This window comes from Lutjanus erythropterus, chromosome 14 (genome assembly GCF_056507025.1).
Source record: "Lutjanus erythropterus isolate fLutEry1 chromosome 14, fLutEry1.hap2, whole genome shotgun sequence".
Lineage (NCBI taxonomy): Eukaryota > Metazoa > Chordata > Actinopteri > Lutjaniformes > Lutjanidae > Lutjanus > Lutjanus erythropterus.
The window spans coordinates 28,301,785-28,318,807 of NC_139330.1; the positions used below are offsets into that span (position 1 = coordinate 28,301,785).

At 36.6% G+C, this 17,023-nt stretch overlaps 1 protein-coding gene across 2 annotated transcripts; it reads right to left on the reverse strand.

Annotated features, from left to right (window-relative positions):
• Nucleotides 1-923: 923 nt before the first annotated feature.
• LOC146315699 (homeobox protein Hox-D11b-like) lies at nucleotides 924-7,116 on the reverse strand. Of its 2 annotated transcripts, XM_084736355.1 has the most exons (4): nucleotides 5,245-7,116; nucleotides 3,536-3,674; nucleotides 1,864-1,979; nucleotides 924-1,550 (listed from the first exon to the last, which is right to left on the reverse strand). In XM_084736355.1, the coding sequence occupies exons 1-3, from the start codon at nucleotides 5,933-5,935 to the stop codon at nucleotides 1,886-1,888; spliced, it is 924 nt and encodes a 307-aa protein (XP_084592481.1). In that variant the 5' UTR covers nucleotides 5,936-7,116; the 3' UTR covers nucleotides 924-1,550; nucleotides 1,864-1,885. The 2 variants fall into 2 exon arrangements, with proteins under 2 accessions (XP_084592481.1, XP_084592480.1); XM_084736354.1 differs by having other exon boundaries at nucleotides 924-1,979.
• Between the last annotated feature and the right edge of the window lie 9,907 nt (nucleotides 7,117-17,023).

The window sequence follows — 17,023 nt, forward strand, 5'->3', positions numbered from 1 at the left end:
GAATTGCCCCAATAAAAGCCTTTAGGTTGAGGAAATGGTGGTTGTGACAGTGTGTTGTGTTTTGTTGCGGTTCAAGGTTCATTTGCAGCCTTGGACTCACGGACTGAGTGTTTCTGCTGTCTGGCCGGGTGGTGTTCAAAGTCTGGGTCAGAACTCCACAGTGAAGACGAGACAGAATACATGACAGAAAATGTACTATTTACTACTTTACTGGTTTCTTTTATAGTTTGACACTTCTACTTTTCACTGATGGATGTTGCATTTTATTAGCGTAACCTGCTGTGACCTGCTTAACAACCTGATTTTTAGTTTGTCTGGTTGCATTTACGATTTAGGCATCATCCAACTAAAATGTGAGTCTATTTTAATTGTGCTTTTGGGTATACTTTTGCCATCACACATGACATCATTTCATTTTATTACTATATAAATTCCTTCAGATAAACCCTGTGAATGGCCCAAGATAATGCCGTAACAAAAAAGGTATTTGTGTAGTTTATTTATTTTACATGTATACAACATTTGATTTTGTAAAACAAATTTGAAAATCTTGCGCCATCATTAAGAGGCAGTGTTTGAAATTTTCCATTTATAATTTCAGAGTCAGACTGAACTTAAACCTAAAATGCTAAATCTCTCATGAATTTGGTGTGTTTTTTTGTTTTGGAAGTTTTGGAACATTTATCAATTTTAATGAGAAATCCAAACATATTTTAAAAATATGAAATTGTAACTTTTTACATCAAATGAAGGATTACACACTCCTCTGTAGTTGAATAAATTCCATCAAAGCTCCTTCAAAACATGCAACCAACAAAGGATATTGTATAAAGGTGTCAAATCCAGTTTGTGTATTATTATAATGGATACACACCTCACACAAAAGTAAGATAGGCATGAAATAATGGACTCATTGATAAGGGTGTCATTCAATATTTAATCATATTTTTTACAGCTAACATGTCTCTCTTGTACAGTTAGTCTTAATAATCTTGTTCTTAAAAAGCAGGCAAAATGCTAACAATATCAATATCAAATGTCATAATTATCAGAATAATTAATGTAGATTGTCTTCGCTTCTCTAAAATGATTATATTTATATGCTACATAGATGAACTCATTTGGCCTGCAAGTATATTGTCACATGTTATTAACCTTTAGCAGGTATGTCAATTATAAACAAATTAACATGAACAGCGAGAGGATTTATAATTCAAAAATCAAAGTGGCATAAATACTGATAAATCTATTCAGTTATTAGTTGTAAAAGTTCACGGCCACACCCATTTACACACAAACCACTACCGTGTCAGAAGTGCAAGTGTTAACATCAAAAAAACAGAAAAAAACACATCAAGTCAAATATTTTCAGAGATGTGACGTCAAAAACACAAGACAAGCATACAGAGGTACGTCTGTATTTGACGCTGATGTCCTTATATGAAGATTTTTTTTTTTAGATGAAAAGCATAAAGAATGTATGTCCTCATTTGTGAAGGCCTGAGGCAGAAGGGGGGAGGGGTCATTTCTTCACAGTTCGCCACATGACACTTCAGAGGGAAGATGGGTTCAAATGAGGAAAGAGGAGCATTCGTGTTATTTTATTGATGAGAGACAGAATATTCAATAGAGATGTTACTGTTTTTGACTGCTCCCGGCGTTTTCATGCACAAATAAGGATGGGACCTAAACCTGAGCCTTGGGGTTCCTCATTAATGGCAGGAATTAACTGGGTTTATTTGTTTGTTTTTTACCTTATATGACTCTATTACCGTGACCTGCCAGTGCCTACGGTGCTGTGACAAGGTTTGCAGAGTTGCCCCGCGGTTTGTGCATGACACCGAAAGAAAGATTGTCTCTTACTTCTTTCTCCCTCATCTGTCCATCAAAACAGAGTGTATCCTGTGTAGTACTGCAACCTCTCTCTTTTCAGTTTCTTCTCTTTCATTCTTCTGTTCTGGAACCAGATTTTCACCTGTCTGGATCAGCAGAGGACAGAACAGAAACATGTGTTTACGGTTTTCTTTGTGCTGTTCCAGCTGAGTTTATTTTAAGCGATTCTCGAGACAGAACATCCATGAGGAAGGTAATTGCATAATGGTAATCAGCTAACAGTTTCTGACTGGTTATGCCAACAGCATGTGCTGAATAAATATGATTATGGTGAAGTTTACAAACTAAAAATATCAGGTTATTGAAACGTTGTCAGTTGTCCAAAACTGCCCTGTGTGTGTGGAGTATAGTTTCAAGGGGATCAACAGGCCCCAATCACCACCTTGACTTCTCACTGCACCACATGAATGTTGCACTACTTTGTACCACTGAACATGAATTGTCTGCACGGCTGCAACTAGCAGGCGATTTGAGGGGGGATGAAGCGGGATGACATCCCTCTTGTTAGTGAAATGACCAAAAATTCACGTAGTATGCATGTAGTAGCAGGGCCAAAGAGGTTGTTTAGTTGAATATGTTAGTTTAGTCTCCTTGGCTCACTGATCCTTTATCTGATTGATGTTAAACAAGTCATTCATGTTTGCTAGTCACAGATAGAGCCGCAACAATTAGTTGATTAATCGATTAGTCCATCAAAAGAAATTATTTGCCAGCTATTTTGAAAATTGATTGGTCATTTCAGTATTTTTTCAAGCAAGAATGTCAAAAATTTGATGCTTCCAGCTTCTTAATGTAATAGTTTGTTGCCTTTGTTTTTCATTTATTATTGCAAATGAAGAGTTTTGAGGTTTTGGCCTGCTTGTTTGGATAAAAGAAGCAATCTGAAGATGTCACTATGAGTTGTGGGAAATTATGATGTGCATTTTTCACGGTTGTTTTTTTGACATTTTATACACTAAAAGATTAATCAAATGATGAAAATAATCAGCAGATTATTGATGATGAAAATAATCCATAGTCATGGGTGACTGGAATGAAGTGGATCCATCCACTCTGTTAAAAATGAATAAATCACCCACTGCCCACAACTAACTTGTTTTCATTAATCTGCCAGTTATTTTTGTGATTAACCAATAAATCTTTGGTCGACGAAAAGTCTTAAAATTGTGGAAAAAAAAATCAGAATTTCTTAATAACTTCAGTCTAAATGACATCACTCAAAATAGTTTCTGATTAATTTTCTGTCAATCAATGAATCAGTTAATTGACTAACTGCTGTAGCTGTAAGTTTTGATTTGATTTGATTTGTTTTTTGTAATTGTCTTATACTGCAAAGACTGAGGTATGTACTGTAATAAAAGTGCTGCAGCCTGGAGCTATAGGCTGAATAACACCTGGTGAGTGCAGTAACAATCACCCCACCACTAATTTAACCTGATCTAACCCCAACTGGTGAAAGGTTGTTCCTTTGTGCCCCTGTGTCTCAGGCAGCAGCTTGTTTTTTACAGCTCTTTCATTTCACATGTGAGTCAGTGAATAGGAACCTGAGTCCAGTCCTGCTTGGCCTAATTATTTTACCATGCAATATGCAGCTTTTATGTAAATGATATTTCATTAAAGGTGTGTTGCAACATACACGCACCGATCTGAGAGGCGCAGAAGGCGGGACAGCTGCATGCGTCTGTCCTTGTTGATGTAAATGTTGAATAGAAACTCTCTCTCCAGCTCTCTGATCTGCTGCTTGGAGTAAGGACAACGCTTCTTCCTCCTCACATAGGCTTCTGCCAGACAGAGGGGAAACATATTAAACAAACAAACAGACAATTAGATAGATAGATAGATAGATAGATAGATAGATAGATAGATAGATAGATAGATAGATAGATAGATAGAATACTAATGTGATATAACAAGAAATGATCCAAGAGCAAACTTCTAAACATCCAACAGAGGTGCACAAAATTCACTTACATAAATGAAACTCATGTGAATCAGTCTGAGTTTAATTTAATTGAAAATAAATTTAATTTTTCATATCAGTTGATCTAAGTCAAAACAGTGTGTTCAAGAAGTCTAGACCTCCATGAAGCCTGAGTCTAATCAAGGCTCTCATTGCAAAGTGTTCATATCAGATAAAACAATTTGTTTGCCACAAGAAGTTATGGTTCCATATTTAGGCCCACGTGCACGGTTAGACTATTTGCTAATTTTAACAGCCAATCAGCTAAGCGGGCAACTGAATAGCCAACAAATAGAGATGAAATTGGAACATTTACTAACTAAATTGTGTAAACTGATGAATAATCAGATTTACCAGCGCTGTTTAGCTCCAACAGGCTTCAAATCACAGAGCAGTATCTGGGCCTACACAAGGAAAAATGTTCATATTAAAGGTACGATTTCTAAATGTAAACACGATTTTTTCGCTGTATTCATTCTGCGAGATTATAGTTATATTGAACCATACATTCCTTAAATTTTTAGACATATAGCCTATAAGAAAATTACATTACTTTGTTATTTTTTGCGCTATAGCTACCTCAATGCGCTTTATTTTGAAGAGTATCCTGGTCTAATAAAATACTATATCCGACCGAATAAACACACCAATTTTAAAAAACATTAATAAAAGAGCTGAATCTATTTTTAGCCGAGACAAAGGTTGAAATATTAAAAGGACCATTTTTAAACTCGCTGTATACAATTAGCGAGAGATCATATTATTACATTTGGGCCAATTATTCCTCAGATTGTTAGACTTGTATTAGAAAAGTAGTTGCATTTTTACAAGGCTATTTGTTGTTGTTGTTGTTGTTGTTGTTATTCTGTTTATTTTTTACGTCATATTCGCTCGTGCAAGCTATCCCATTACACTGGTCTAATAAAATATATCAGACTGAATAAACACAGAGAAACAGGCCATTAAACACATAAACAAATACATAAATGAAAGAGTTTACTATTAATCTATTTTGCCCTAGACAAAGGTCTATAAATGACTTTTTTTTTTAGCATTTTATATGCCAAAATCTTTATGTAAGTTTATGTTAATCTCAATGAAGCCAAAAAAAAAAAAAGAAAGAAAAGAAAGAAAAAAACAAACAAACAAACAAACATAACAAAACCTTTGGCACAGAGCATTGAAGGAGTCCCTGGAAAATATAGAAATGATAAAAAAAAATAAAAAAAAATTGTGACACGCACAGACGGATTATCAGTTGTACAGATCTCTCGTTACTCTGTCTGTATATCAAATTAACTTGAAACTTGTATTTTTAAAAGGTCTCATTTATGTATTAAGCCATTTAGCTACACTCTCTAATTGGCATTATAATAGGCTGCCTCACTTACTCGGTGTGTGACTGTAGTCTCCTCCAGAGCCGCTGGACAGCGGCGCATCCTCCTCGTCCTCCTTCCCAGCCGGCAGTGACTCTGACCCCGCCCTCACCTCGCTGCTCTCCCCGCTGTGACAGCTCCTCCACTCGGCTCGTTCCGTCTCTTTCTCCTGCCGGCTCCCAGGTGTTATCTCCGCTTTCGGTTCCGCTCCCTCCTCCAGATACTCGAAAAACTGGTCGAAAACCGGCGGCAGAACTTTGTTTCGACCTACCGGGATGAAGTGTTGTGAGTCCGGGTTGAACCCCGCGTAGCTGCCGGTGTGTCTCCGCGGTTCTCCAGAAAAAGACCCGTGAAAACCGGGAGCGGATGCGCCGTACAGAAAGCGGTCCTTACCGGCGTTGAACACGTTATCCGACGGGGTACCATGATGGTACTCCTGATAAACAGCTTCCCCGCTCGGTAAATTGAAGCAGGACGACGGCGGAGAGGTGACGGGACAGTTCGCCGGGTAAAGGGTCCATTTCCAGGGAGGAGGAGGAGGATAGTGCTGCCGGGGCTCCTGGTAGCAGTGGCTCCGGTACTCCGACAGTCTTCTCGCTGAAGCGGTGCTGTGGTCCAGCAGAGCCGAGCTGTTCTCCGTTAAAAACGGCGAAGTGATGGAGCCAAAGTCCGAGTTTGACGGATAGGTGCAGCTTGGCAAATACATGGACAGGCCTAATTAAAACAGCTGAAATTTGAACAAGCTTTGGTTTAGCCAATAACCCAACAAAAACAAGAAACTGTCTACCCCTTTCTCTTTGAGAAACATTAAACTAGTTGTTACCCTATAGTCCTAAATGTAGTAGGAATTATAGTCAATATAAACTTCATATAAACATTTCCATCGTGGCCTATAAGTCTAAAAAGTCAAAACTAGAAACATAAGTCTAATTTAGATAATAAGACAATCTCCTGATGTCCTAATTACCCCCACAGCCACAATGAAAGCACGTCTCAGTGTCCTCTGGAAAGTGAGGAAAACATACTGTAGTCTTTGACCTTGAGCCTGCCCAAACTGTGTCTACTGTGTACAATCAAGAAAGTACAGACTGGGCTGCACGTTTTTGCAGACAGGCCATGTCAAATCCGAGCGTGGCCAGCCCCAAAACACGCACACACAAAACTGCACTAACAATAGTGCTATAGTTAAGCCTTTATGGCATTCACTGTAAAAATATATATAGATAAATATATAAATATAAATGATCAGGTGAGATTGACATTTAAACATTCCAGTGAGTTTTCTGTTTTTCTAGCACAAAGAATAGCATTCCTGTCGCATGCATATTGATTATCTACGCATGTGTGCAGGTCATAAGACTTCTGGGACATTTTTTGACTTGTACTGTAAAACCACAGCAGATGTTTAAAGCAAATGCCTCTGAAATGAAGGAGCACAGACAAGTCTTGATGGAGGCTGTGCCAGGGCTCAGGGAGAGAGACAGTTTAAGGCTCGTTGTATTAATTAAAACCCAGAAAGAGGTATTTAAAAGGCGTTTATCCTCTGTTATTATCCATTGTGTCCTGTGTGCCCAACCAATTAAAGGAAGACCGCTGAGATGAGACAATTAGAACCGCTTGATGTCTGTTTTTTCTTTCCTCTCATCTGTGTTAAACTGAAACATTGTGGCTTAGTGACTGACTTGTTGTAAAGTATCTATCAAAGCAGTAAAAAAAATATTTACAGATCACTATTCTGTTATTCAAGTGAGAAATAAGTGAAATCAAACTACAGCAGTGAAAATATGATTAGAGAAATGATTATTGACCCTATTATTATTGTGATATTTTCCTGACATCTGTGTTTTACTGAACATCTTTCTAGATCCCGACTGATGTATCAGCCACTATGATCAGCCCAATATTGGACTATCACAACTATATCAGTTTCTATCAGTATTTTTTTTAGTTTAGTGCATTGACAAAGGATTAAATACAATATATCAACATATTTTTCCAATATATGCCTATAAGTGCTTTTCTTAACAGAACATGATGTAAATTGTTATTTGTTAGCTGAGGCAACATTTTGTGTATATTTGATATTTTTTTCTTAATTTAACAGCTTAATATGTACATATATTTTGCTGTTTTTGTGTTTTTTTTTTATTTTTAGTTCTTTATAATCATTAAAAATACCAGTGAAAGTTTTAGTGCCATGATGTCATTTTGGACAGTAAAGTTTATTGTTAAACTGTAAAATGTCCTGTCTCTGTTACATATATTTGTCAGTGCTAACCACTGTCAAGGGATCACAGCAAAAAACGTGTGTGTGTGTATGTTTATATTGTATGTTCTGTATATTATATTCTGTATATCGGGCCTCAAAGATCCAGTATTGATGGGGTCCTATATCAAAATACCAAATAAAAAGTTGAAATTGTACTGTATCATTGTTAGAAATATTGCAAAGTTGTTTTAAAATCTTCTATAAAATAACTTTCAACATGTTTTGAAATTCCATTATTGACTCAGTATTTTGCTAACTAATTGATCTCTTTAACCCTAAAAAAGTATATATTTTTTTTCTTATATTGAATTAGATTAAACATTTTTTGTTGGATTTTTGCATTGTGATTATCAGCAACTAATGTTATGATACTGTTTGGAAGACCAGCTTTCAAACTCTGTGTCTGCAGATTGCCGTCTAAGCACAATAAATAAAAATATATCAAATGAAATATTATCCTGTTTGCTATATTGTCAGTATCATTACTGGACTGTAATCAAATCAAGCTGGTTCATCTTAGAAACATAAGTTCCCTGCTGCCATAAAAAGTTAGTTGACTCAATTTATTTTAAATAAGTAGGTCAAAGTTGTATAATGGCAGTGTTTCTTTTGAAATTTTGAGTAGAGTGAACTCACAACAGGATATTTCTTCAACTCATCATTTTAAGTCAAAAGACCTCATGTTTATAAGTTATGAAGTGGTCTGTAAATGATGTCAACTATTATAAAATAATAGAAACTAGAAATTTTGAGTTGAAATAACTTGATAAAATAAAAATCTACATGTTTATTTTAATGTAAAGTAAAAAGATGAGTTGATTCCACTTAATTCCCGTATGCTGTTTTACAGTGTGGTTATAACAACCTAATAACAGTGGTAGTAGTAGTAGTTCATTGCAGAAGATATAGTAACAGTACAGTATAGTCATACAGCAGCAGTATAGCAGAATTACAACTGTTGGCCCATCAGTCTCCATATAAATAAAATAAATGGCTATAATAAGATTTCTTAGTTGCTCTATAAGTGCCGGCAGCAGCAGTAGAACAACCAGTACTGGTAGCAGACAAGCTGGCCAGCAGTAGCAGCAACAGTAACAGTCGAGCAGTAGTCCTCAGGTTACATCTTGGTAATTTCCTCATGAAGTACAGCGTGAGCTCTGTAAAAGGAAAAGCTTGTGGTCTGAGGGGATTTCCAGATTTATTGTTCAATAAATATACGTGTCAAATCAAAAGACATTTCCTATTTCATGCATTCACTCATCATGAGGACATCTCACTGAAACACATCCATGAGCCGCTCTGATGGAAGGGTCATTGACACTTAATGCACAGAGTTATGTTCTTCGCGCACATTGACCATATAATTTGTTCAGTTCTGAGGCAAGGCTGATTAGATAAAAGCATTGCTGAATATAGATGCATGTGAACTCAGACACCGTCACACAGAGAAGGATGTCTCAGTAGGCTTCTTTACATATGAGCTCACACACACTTGCATAGGCTCAAATAAAGACCACGCCACTATATATTTTATTATTAAAGCACGATTTAAAATGCCAACAAACAACCCAGGCAGATGAAACCAGATCCACAATAATTTCAAACTTAAATACTGCGAATCAAAACCTGCAAATAGGACTACCAACAAAAATCTGAATTATATAACAATAACATAAAAGGTCTTGGTGAGGAGCCCGTCTCTCTCGTGTTCTCCTTATAGCCTGTGGACATACTCAGCTCTGGTTCATGACTTCATTAGGCTCTGCAGAGAGAACACAGAGGACATGAGAACAGAGACAATAGACAGAGGGCGGGGGGACGCCACCAGAGGTTTGGCAGCTACCTTTCGGTTAGAGCGACTGTGGACAGGAGAATCCTTGAGTACTATGTAGGAGATGTAAATCATGACTTGGAGTGGTTTCTTAATGTAACAGGACCAGCACAGACAATTGCCATGAAATATAATGCAAACTGTCTCAGTGGGGGAGGCTGGGGACAGTTGCAACATTTTTATATTTGTCTCAGTTACTGAAAGACTAGTTGAACTTGACCAATTAAATCTTGGTATGTGTCCACTAATTACCCAAACCATCCAAAGATGATTACATTTGACACATTGTTTGCAATATCTATTTGAAAGGAAGAAGTCAGATGTTGCAGCTGGGGACAGTTACAACTCCATCAGGGGACGTTGCAACATATTAAAAATATGTTGAACTTTGCTAATATACTTTTGCTTTTGGTCTGAAAATATGCACTTTTTTAGAACAATATTGTAGTTTTATTTATTTATTTAGTAATATTTAGTTATTATTCATTTATGTGCAGGACATAGAGCTATCTTGAGTCAGTGTGCAGATGCTATTAAATTTCTCTATATTTCAGTATAAAACAGCTAGAATGGAACAATTTGCAATGCAACAACTTTATTTGTATTTGGGTGAACTATCCTTTTATGTTCCCACAATGACTTATGACTGTCAAAAAATTCCATAGTCTGTTTTGATATGGCTGTGTAGCTTGCAACTGTTGTGCTAGCTGGACACACTGACCTTGACACATGCTAACCATGTCACTTAGAAGTCAACAAAATAATACTTAAGTAAGTAAGTTTTGATTAATTCATACAAAATCTTGGGACAGTATGACAAACATCCAGCTCATGAAAAAATGCTTTCATACTGACAAAACTTTTTTTCTTTCTTTCAGTAAACACAGCAGTGGATGTTGAATGTGTCTTCTGTCTTCCTAGCAGGGATGGGGTGGAACTGAGCATGTACAGCATGAGGATCATATCTCTAAACATGTTTCTGATTGGAGCAATAAGACTTGCTGCAACCATCCCCTGTTGCAACTGTCCCCAGTCTACCCTTACTTTTGTTTTGCATTATAGTTAAGTTACACAGTATAAATAACTACTTTTTTCCTGCCAACCAAGAGGCCTTTTTCACAGAAGACATGTGGCATGTCACAGTAGGAAAAACAGGTGTAAATAATGAAATTATAATAAATAACAATGGCTGAATTTCAGCTATTGTTCTTGCTGGTTCTCTGTCACACTACTGGAACACAAAAGAACGGAGCCATCGTTTTCACCTGAACACCTGTATTTTCCCTCCTGTGAAAAGCTTGCTGAAACCATAGTTTCCGTTTGTTAATCAGGGTGTTGGATTGTGTGTTTCTGCTGATGTTTAGTTTTCATATGACTTACACTGTCTTGGGTGTCCCAGCAGGTGGCTGCTGAGCGGCTATATGTCTTTACAACAGATTCTTAGCTGGGTGGTTTTGCTTCTGGTTCCATCTCATAAATTTGAGTGATATAGCTTATAACTTACAAAACTGCAGCCACAGTGAACTCAATGAACAAACCAGATGTAGACCTAAAATGGCTATATTTAGGCCATCACATATCATAGGCAGTTATGGGCTACACCAGAAACCCCTTATTGTCTTAGAGCAATATAAAAATCCTTAGTGGTGCATAGGGAGTTTCACATTTATTGCACAATAAATATTTATGTATAATTAAAAGATTTAGGCTATTTAATGCTCCGCACTAGGACATCTAAACATATCATCACATTGTCCTAATGGAAGGTCATCCTCAACCCATTTCAACAACTCCTTCTCCTGTTTTTGATCTTATCGTGTACTGATAATAACCATGTACTCATGTTATATGGTTTATTACTGAGCACATCACTGTTATTCTAATGTTTAACATCCCAGAACACGTGATGGTTCCCAGTAAACATGTTGTTTGCTGCTTGGTCGCCTGCTGATTGTATCTCCCTCAGTTTGACAGCCACAAGTCATCTGTGCTTCGCCTGTGCTTGTGTTGTAGTGTATGTCAGATTGTGTATCCTGCCTGCATTTAATAAATATAGCAGAAAATATCATGTAAGCGCAGTAAGTTGGAGGGACACAAATCTAACCAATTTTTCTGACCTTAGCTTCCTACCTGGTTAAACAATGACAGGACGACTATAACAGAAAGAATGGACAAATGAAGCTCAAGGTTTAAAGTGACCTAAATCACGTGGGCTGTTTCCGGCATTGCTGTTGTATTTCAGTATTGGCTCTAAATCGATTACTATCCTTTGTGCAAATGTGTCTCACTTCAGGCTGATAACGTTTGAAACGTCCAAACTTGGTTGAAGAATGAACGTCCTTACGAAAAATAAATAAAATTAAATAAAATTAAAAATAAATTAAACCTGATGAATAGATCATCCCGCACAGCTCTGCCAAAAATCACTAAGGGTCGGTTATTATTATTATTATTATTATTATTATTATTATTATTGTTGTTGTTGTTGTTGTTGTTGTTGTTGTTAGAAGTAGTAGTAGTTGTTGTTGTTGTAGTTGTAGTTTAAGAAATACGGAAGTCCTTCGCTTCCCTATTCAAATATTAACAAAACTTATTGATTCTATTAAGTTAGGATAAATAAATAATGTTAAAATATTTAGAATTATGAAAATAATTTGAAAAAGCAGGCCTTGCGTGTTATTTAGTCTATTGTTATTTTCTTTCATTGTTTAGGGCCTAACTCAAGTCCACAGTTTTGTTTTGTGTTTATTGTTGTTCATTAAAAGTAAACGAATAAAACCTTTCTGAGTTATACGTTATACGATATTATGTGCAAAATACAGTTCATTGCGTTACATTCAATGCATCTGCATTCAGGGAAGTGCAGGTCAAAAAGTGTTATTTTAATCTTTCGCTAAAATAATTTGATGAGTGTCGAAACAAAGCGCATAGGGAAGGTTGTCGAGCTGAAATGCGGTCAATGGTCTACACAAACTAATCAGAGCAAAGGAAGGAAAGGAGGTAAACATTAAAAAAAAACAAAAATATATAATAACATATTTTCAATAATGATTGAATGAAAAAAAAAAAAAATAACTAATCCAGAAGAATAAAGGAGGCTTACCTTGCTGGATCGATGAAAGGCCGAGCAGCAGCAGCAGCCTCACGCGCCGTGCGTCGGCAGGGACATCTGTCCTTAAGCAGGTGTCTCCTGTTTTGAGACACACTGACTGCCAAGTCCAATAAATGGTCTAGGCCCCCCAAACCAAAGTGTCTTTGAACCGTGTGCCGTCCACTCGAAATGTTCAGTCCATAAAAGAGACACAGGCAGCAAATGGTGGCATGAAGGCCTTTCATCCTCACCGTGAAGACATGTACGATATCTATAAAACCACAAGTCTTAAAATCATACCTGTTCACTACCACATTCATATCATGGCTCTAACAATTTTGAACACATGTTAGATGTTTTTAATTCTACGCAAAACACATTAATAAAATCTAGCGCTTCATTTCTTAAACTCTCTAAGAGTTTTAATGAATCAAGATTTTACGTTGCGGAACAAAATCTGTTGGAATTAGTCTACATGTTATATGTGGATTTATTTGGAGCATTTAAAATGCTATCAACTATTAAATCCGTCATCTGATGAAGGCTAGCTGAAAGATTAAATAAATTAAAGATTATAAAACACAAACGTATTCTGCCCATTTTTACATTTCTACTTTAATTAAAAAAATCTGACACTCATTTAATTGCACATTTTCTTTAAAGCGAATGCAACGAAGTTTCATATTTTGTTTATTTCGGATGTTTTTGTGGACAAAAGCGGAAGTGTTTCCACTTACCCACAAAATTAAGGTCAAAAATATAAATATATGAATAAAAATCTCCTTTTTGTACTGGCTATACTACTCACTGTAACTTTACCCGTGAAAATGTAAACGCAGACTCCTTATATTTCACAGAGAATCCGACCCGGTGGCAGCCATTAAAAATAACTTCATAGGAATAGCCAATCTTTTCGCGAGTGGTTGCATATATGGTGTTGGAAGGTCATACAGAGGCATCAGTGTTAATTTGAGACTTTTTCATAACCAGTTAAAAACTCCTTGTAGTTGCTTTAATTGTATTTTTTTTGATCAAATACAATGTACATTTGGCCCACTGAATACAAACACACTTACCAGCATATGTGTGTGTGTACTTTGTCTAAGTGGGATGCTGGAGAATTGTGAAAAAAGTCCCCACTGTTCATTTTTATTCAGAGTGTTTAATTTATTAAGGGTTAATGAAACGGAAATAACATCAGCATCAGGATTATTCATCAGCTATAATATACATCAACAGTGTGTATGTGTGTGTGAGTGTGTGTGTGTGTGTGGAGTGGGGGGAGAAAGTGGGAGGGGGGGGGGAAGAGAGAGAGTTTTATTAGGCCCATAACTCTTGAGACTCTAGAGGAAGCTGTAAGCATTAAAGCTGAAGGCCAAATCTCTGCACACTGCAGCCTAATCTGAAACAGCTCAGCTGGGAGTTGAGAAAATGCTGCTGAATATTAGGGATCTTCCACAGCTTCACAAGATTTTTCTACAATGTGATAACTGTGCAAACACTATGCCAACATATGTGTGTGTTTGAGAGGCTGAGCTGGGCCCCAGTTTGTTTTGCTGTGTGACACTCAGAACTCCAGACTTTTTTTTGTTTTGCACTACAAGTCACTTTTACTACAAAGACAACAATGAAATTCTTTATCAAGAGATTCCCAAACCATATGCAGGTAGCATATGGGCTCAAAAGTGCCTCACCAGCTGTCCTTACTCACAGAGAGGACAAGAGGGCATTATTGTCAGAATGTTCAACTGGAAAGGAAATTATTCCAGAGAAGATATTTTGGAGGTGATTATATTAGTATAACAATCTATGGTGGCGTTCATGATGGTAAGATTACCATTAATTGTTTAATTAAAGACGTAATATCATCACATCTTAGTGGCAAACTCAGAAAAAATATAGACCTTTTCTGAACCTGAACCTTAATTAGAATCATTGGTAACACCTGTGTTTACTCTACTATTTCATGTCAAAATGGCTGCTGTGAAAAATGTCTATTATTCTCTGTTCCACTCAGCTCTGTTGAACCCTGCACTGAGTAGTGAAAGCACATGAAATAATAAAATTGCGACATCTAGTGGCGAAAACTTGACTTACATTTTATCTTAATCTGGTGACTGACTTTAAGTGTAACTTTTTATTAATGGCTCACTTTAGACTTGTCTACATGCAGTGTTTTGCTATTAGTAGCAATGTGTACTTTTGTTGAATTTAAAGGTACAGTTCACCCCAAAATCATTTCCCCCTCTGACCTAATGCTATTAATACATCTAGATTGCTTTGGTGTGAGTTGCAGACTTTCGCAGTTATTGGTTGTAGAAATGTCTGCCTTCTCTCAAATATAATGAGACTAAATGGCAATCAGCTTGTGGTGCTGAAAGTATAAAATAATCCCAAATGTTTTGTGTGTTTGTGTGTGCTTTAAACACCACAAGATGAGTTCGATTTAGTCCCTTTCATTAAATGGATAAATAGCACTACAGGCAAGAGGATTTTTTTTTTTGTTTATTTATTTATTTTTTTTGTAATTCAATTTTTATTTCTTTTATCTTTGGTGTTTGGCAGTACAAACGTATACATTGTGAGACGTTTCTTATTATGCACATTACATGGCATATCAGTGACATGGCGAAACAAAGATAATATGAAGATGCAATATAAATAATACCATTTGTATAAAGGGCTTGCTGATAATTACATAGCTGAGAAACATATCCATAAAACAGATTCTAATGTTGGATGCACTCATAGGATGGTATTCATGCTGCAAGTTCGTCGGGCAGTGTGATGGAAGTCCCAGATTGATGCCTTGTTCTTATTTCTATTGTTCATCCTGTTGAGCATAAGTTCGTATGAAGCTGTTTTTATCATGATGTTTACCCACTCTTTCAGCTCAGGGGGTTTGGGTGTTTTCCACAGCTGAAGAATTGTCCTGGCAGCTGTTGTAGTCCCTGCCATGATTACAGAAAATTTTCAGCTTGATATGTTGGGTATTTGGCTTCTGTCCCCTAACAGGCATATTCTGGGAGATAATGGTATGTCACTACCCAGCCAGTTAATCAGATTATCCACAACTGTTTTCCAAAAAGGTTGAATAACAGGGCACTCCCAGATGCAGTGTAACAAAGTACCTATGTCTTTCTGACATTTCCAACACAAGTTATTGTTTATTATACCTGCTCTGTTGAGTCTTTGTGGTGTCCAATAATACCTGTGTGTTATTTTGTATTATGTAAATTTCCCTTTAGCTTCCCTAATATATTTCCCATTGTTAGATCTAATTCTCAGCCATTCCTCTTCATCCATCAGACATCCCAATTCTCTCTCCCATATTGTTTTCAGGCTCTGACAGCCTTCATCAGGCAGTTGGTTGGTCGTTCTATAAAATATAGAGGCTCGATGACACTCTGCAGGTAACATAAAATAATCCAAGATGTTCATTTCCACCTTGTACTGAAGTGTGGATTTAATACAGTCCTTGATCTGCAAATATTTCCAAATATGATCTTTTCACTTAAGATTGTATTTTCTTTTTATGTCAGAGAATGACATGAACACCCCTTCCTTATATAAATCAGCAATATGACATAATCCATTCAGGTGCCATTCTTTCCAATGTACTGATGTCTTTCCATGCTGATCATGGAATTATACCACAGAGAGGAGTCTTTGGAGTGAGACATGATAGGGTTCAATACATTACGTGAGGACTGGGATAGTCTGTCAATAGGATTGAAGGGGGATGACAGCTTATTTTCAATAGTAACCCACTCTAGCTGGTTGTCTTTGTTCCAGTGTTTGGCTAATTTAGCCATTTCAAAGGAGACATGATATAATCTTGGGTCTGGCAACCCCAGACCTCCTTTGTCCCTAGGAGAACACATTTTGCTGAATTTAATTCTAGGTCTTTTCCTGTCCCATAAAAATTCTTTAATTATTGTATCATACTGTTTAAAGATCTCAGGAGATATAGTTACTGGAAGCATCATAAGCACATAATTAAATTGCGGTGCAACCGCCATTTTTATCACATTGACCTTCCCCCATAATGTAAGCTTAAGTTTCCCCCATTTATCCAAATTAGTTTTTATTTTTTGCAGTAATGGTTCTAAATTTAATGTAGGTATTTCCTCCACTTTGCTGCTTATTTTGATTCCCAAGTATTTCATCCCTTTTGATATCCATTTAAAGCCAAAGTTTGTCAGTAAATTTGAATTGAAGAGGATTTTTTTTATTTTAGGATGAACTGTGCCTTTAAGGTAAAATGAATGCATGGGAAAGGTGTGTCTAGCTCCAATGTTTGTGATTTTGAAGTTTATGAAATATGACTTCTTTACAAATCAGTAGACATTTGTCATAGCAACCATATTGCCACGAAATAGTGGGGTAAACACAGGTGTTACCAATGATATTAATTAAGGTCCAACATGCACTGTAGCAGTACTCTGTTTGACCTGAATACAGCCTTACAACCTTAATTAGTATCACTGGTAACACCTGCATTTACAGTATTTGTCATTTGTCAAAATGGCTGCTGTGACAAAAGGTCTGTTAGGCTAGATGGTTTAATTGAATCTATCCGTTAAGTTTTTTTGCTGAATGC

Excerpts from the sequence above, each read along its gene's own strand:
- LOC146315699 (XM_084736355.1), bottom strand. The coding sequence starts at position 5,935 with ATGTATTTGCCAAGCTGCACCTATCCGTCAAACTCGGACTTTGGCTCC. Across the intron at positions 3,675-5,244 it reads AGACTACAGTCACACACCGA|AAGCCTATGTGAGGAGGAAG; the intron begins GTAAGTGAGGCA and ends TCTGTCTGGCAG. Across the intron at positions 1,980-3,535 it reads CTTCTGCGCCTCTCAGATCG|ACAGGTGAAAATCTGGTTCC; the intron begins GTGCGTGTATGT and ends CTGCTGATCCAG.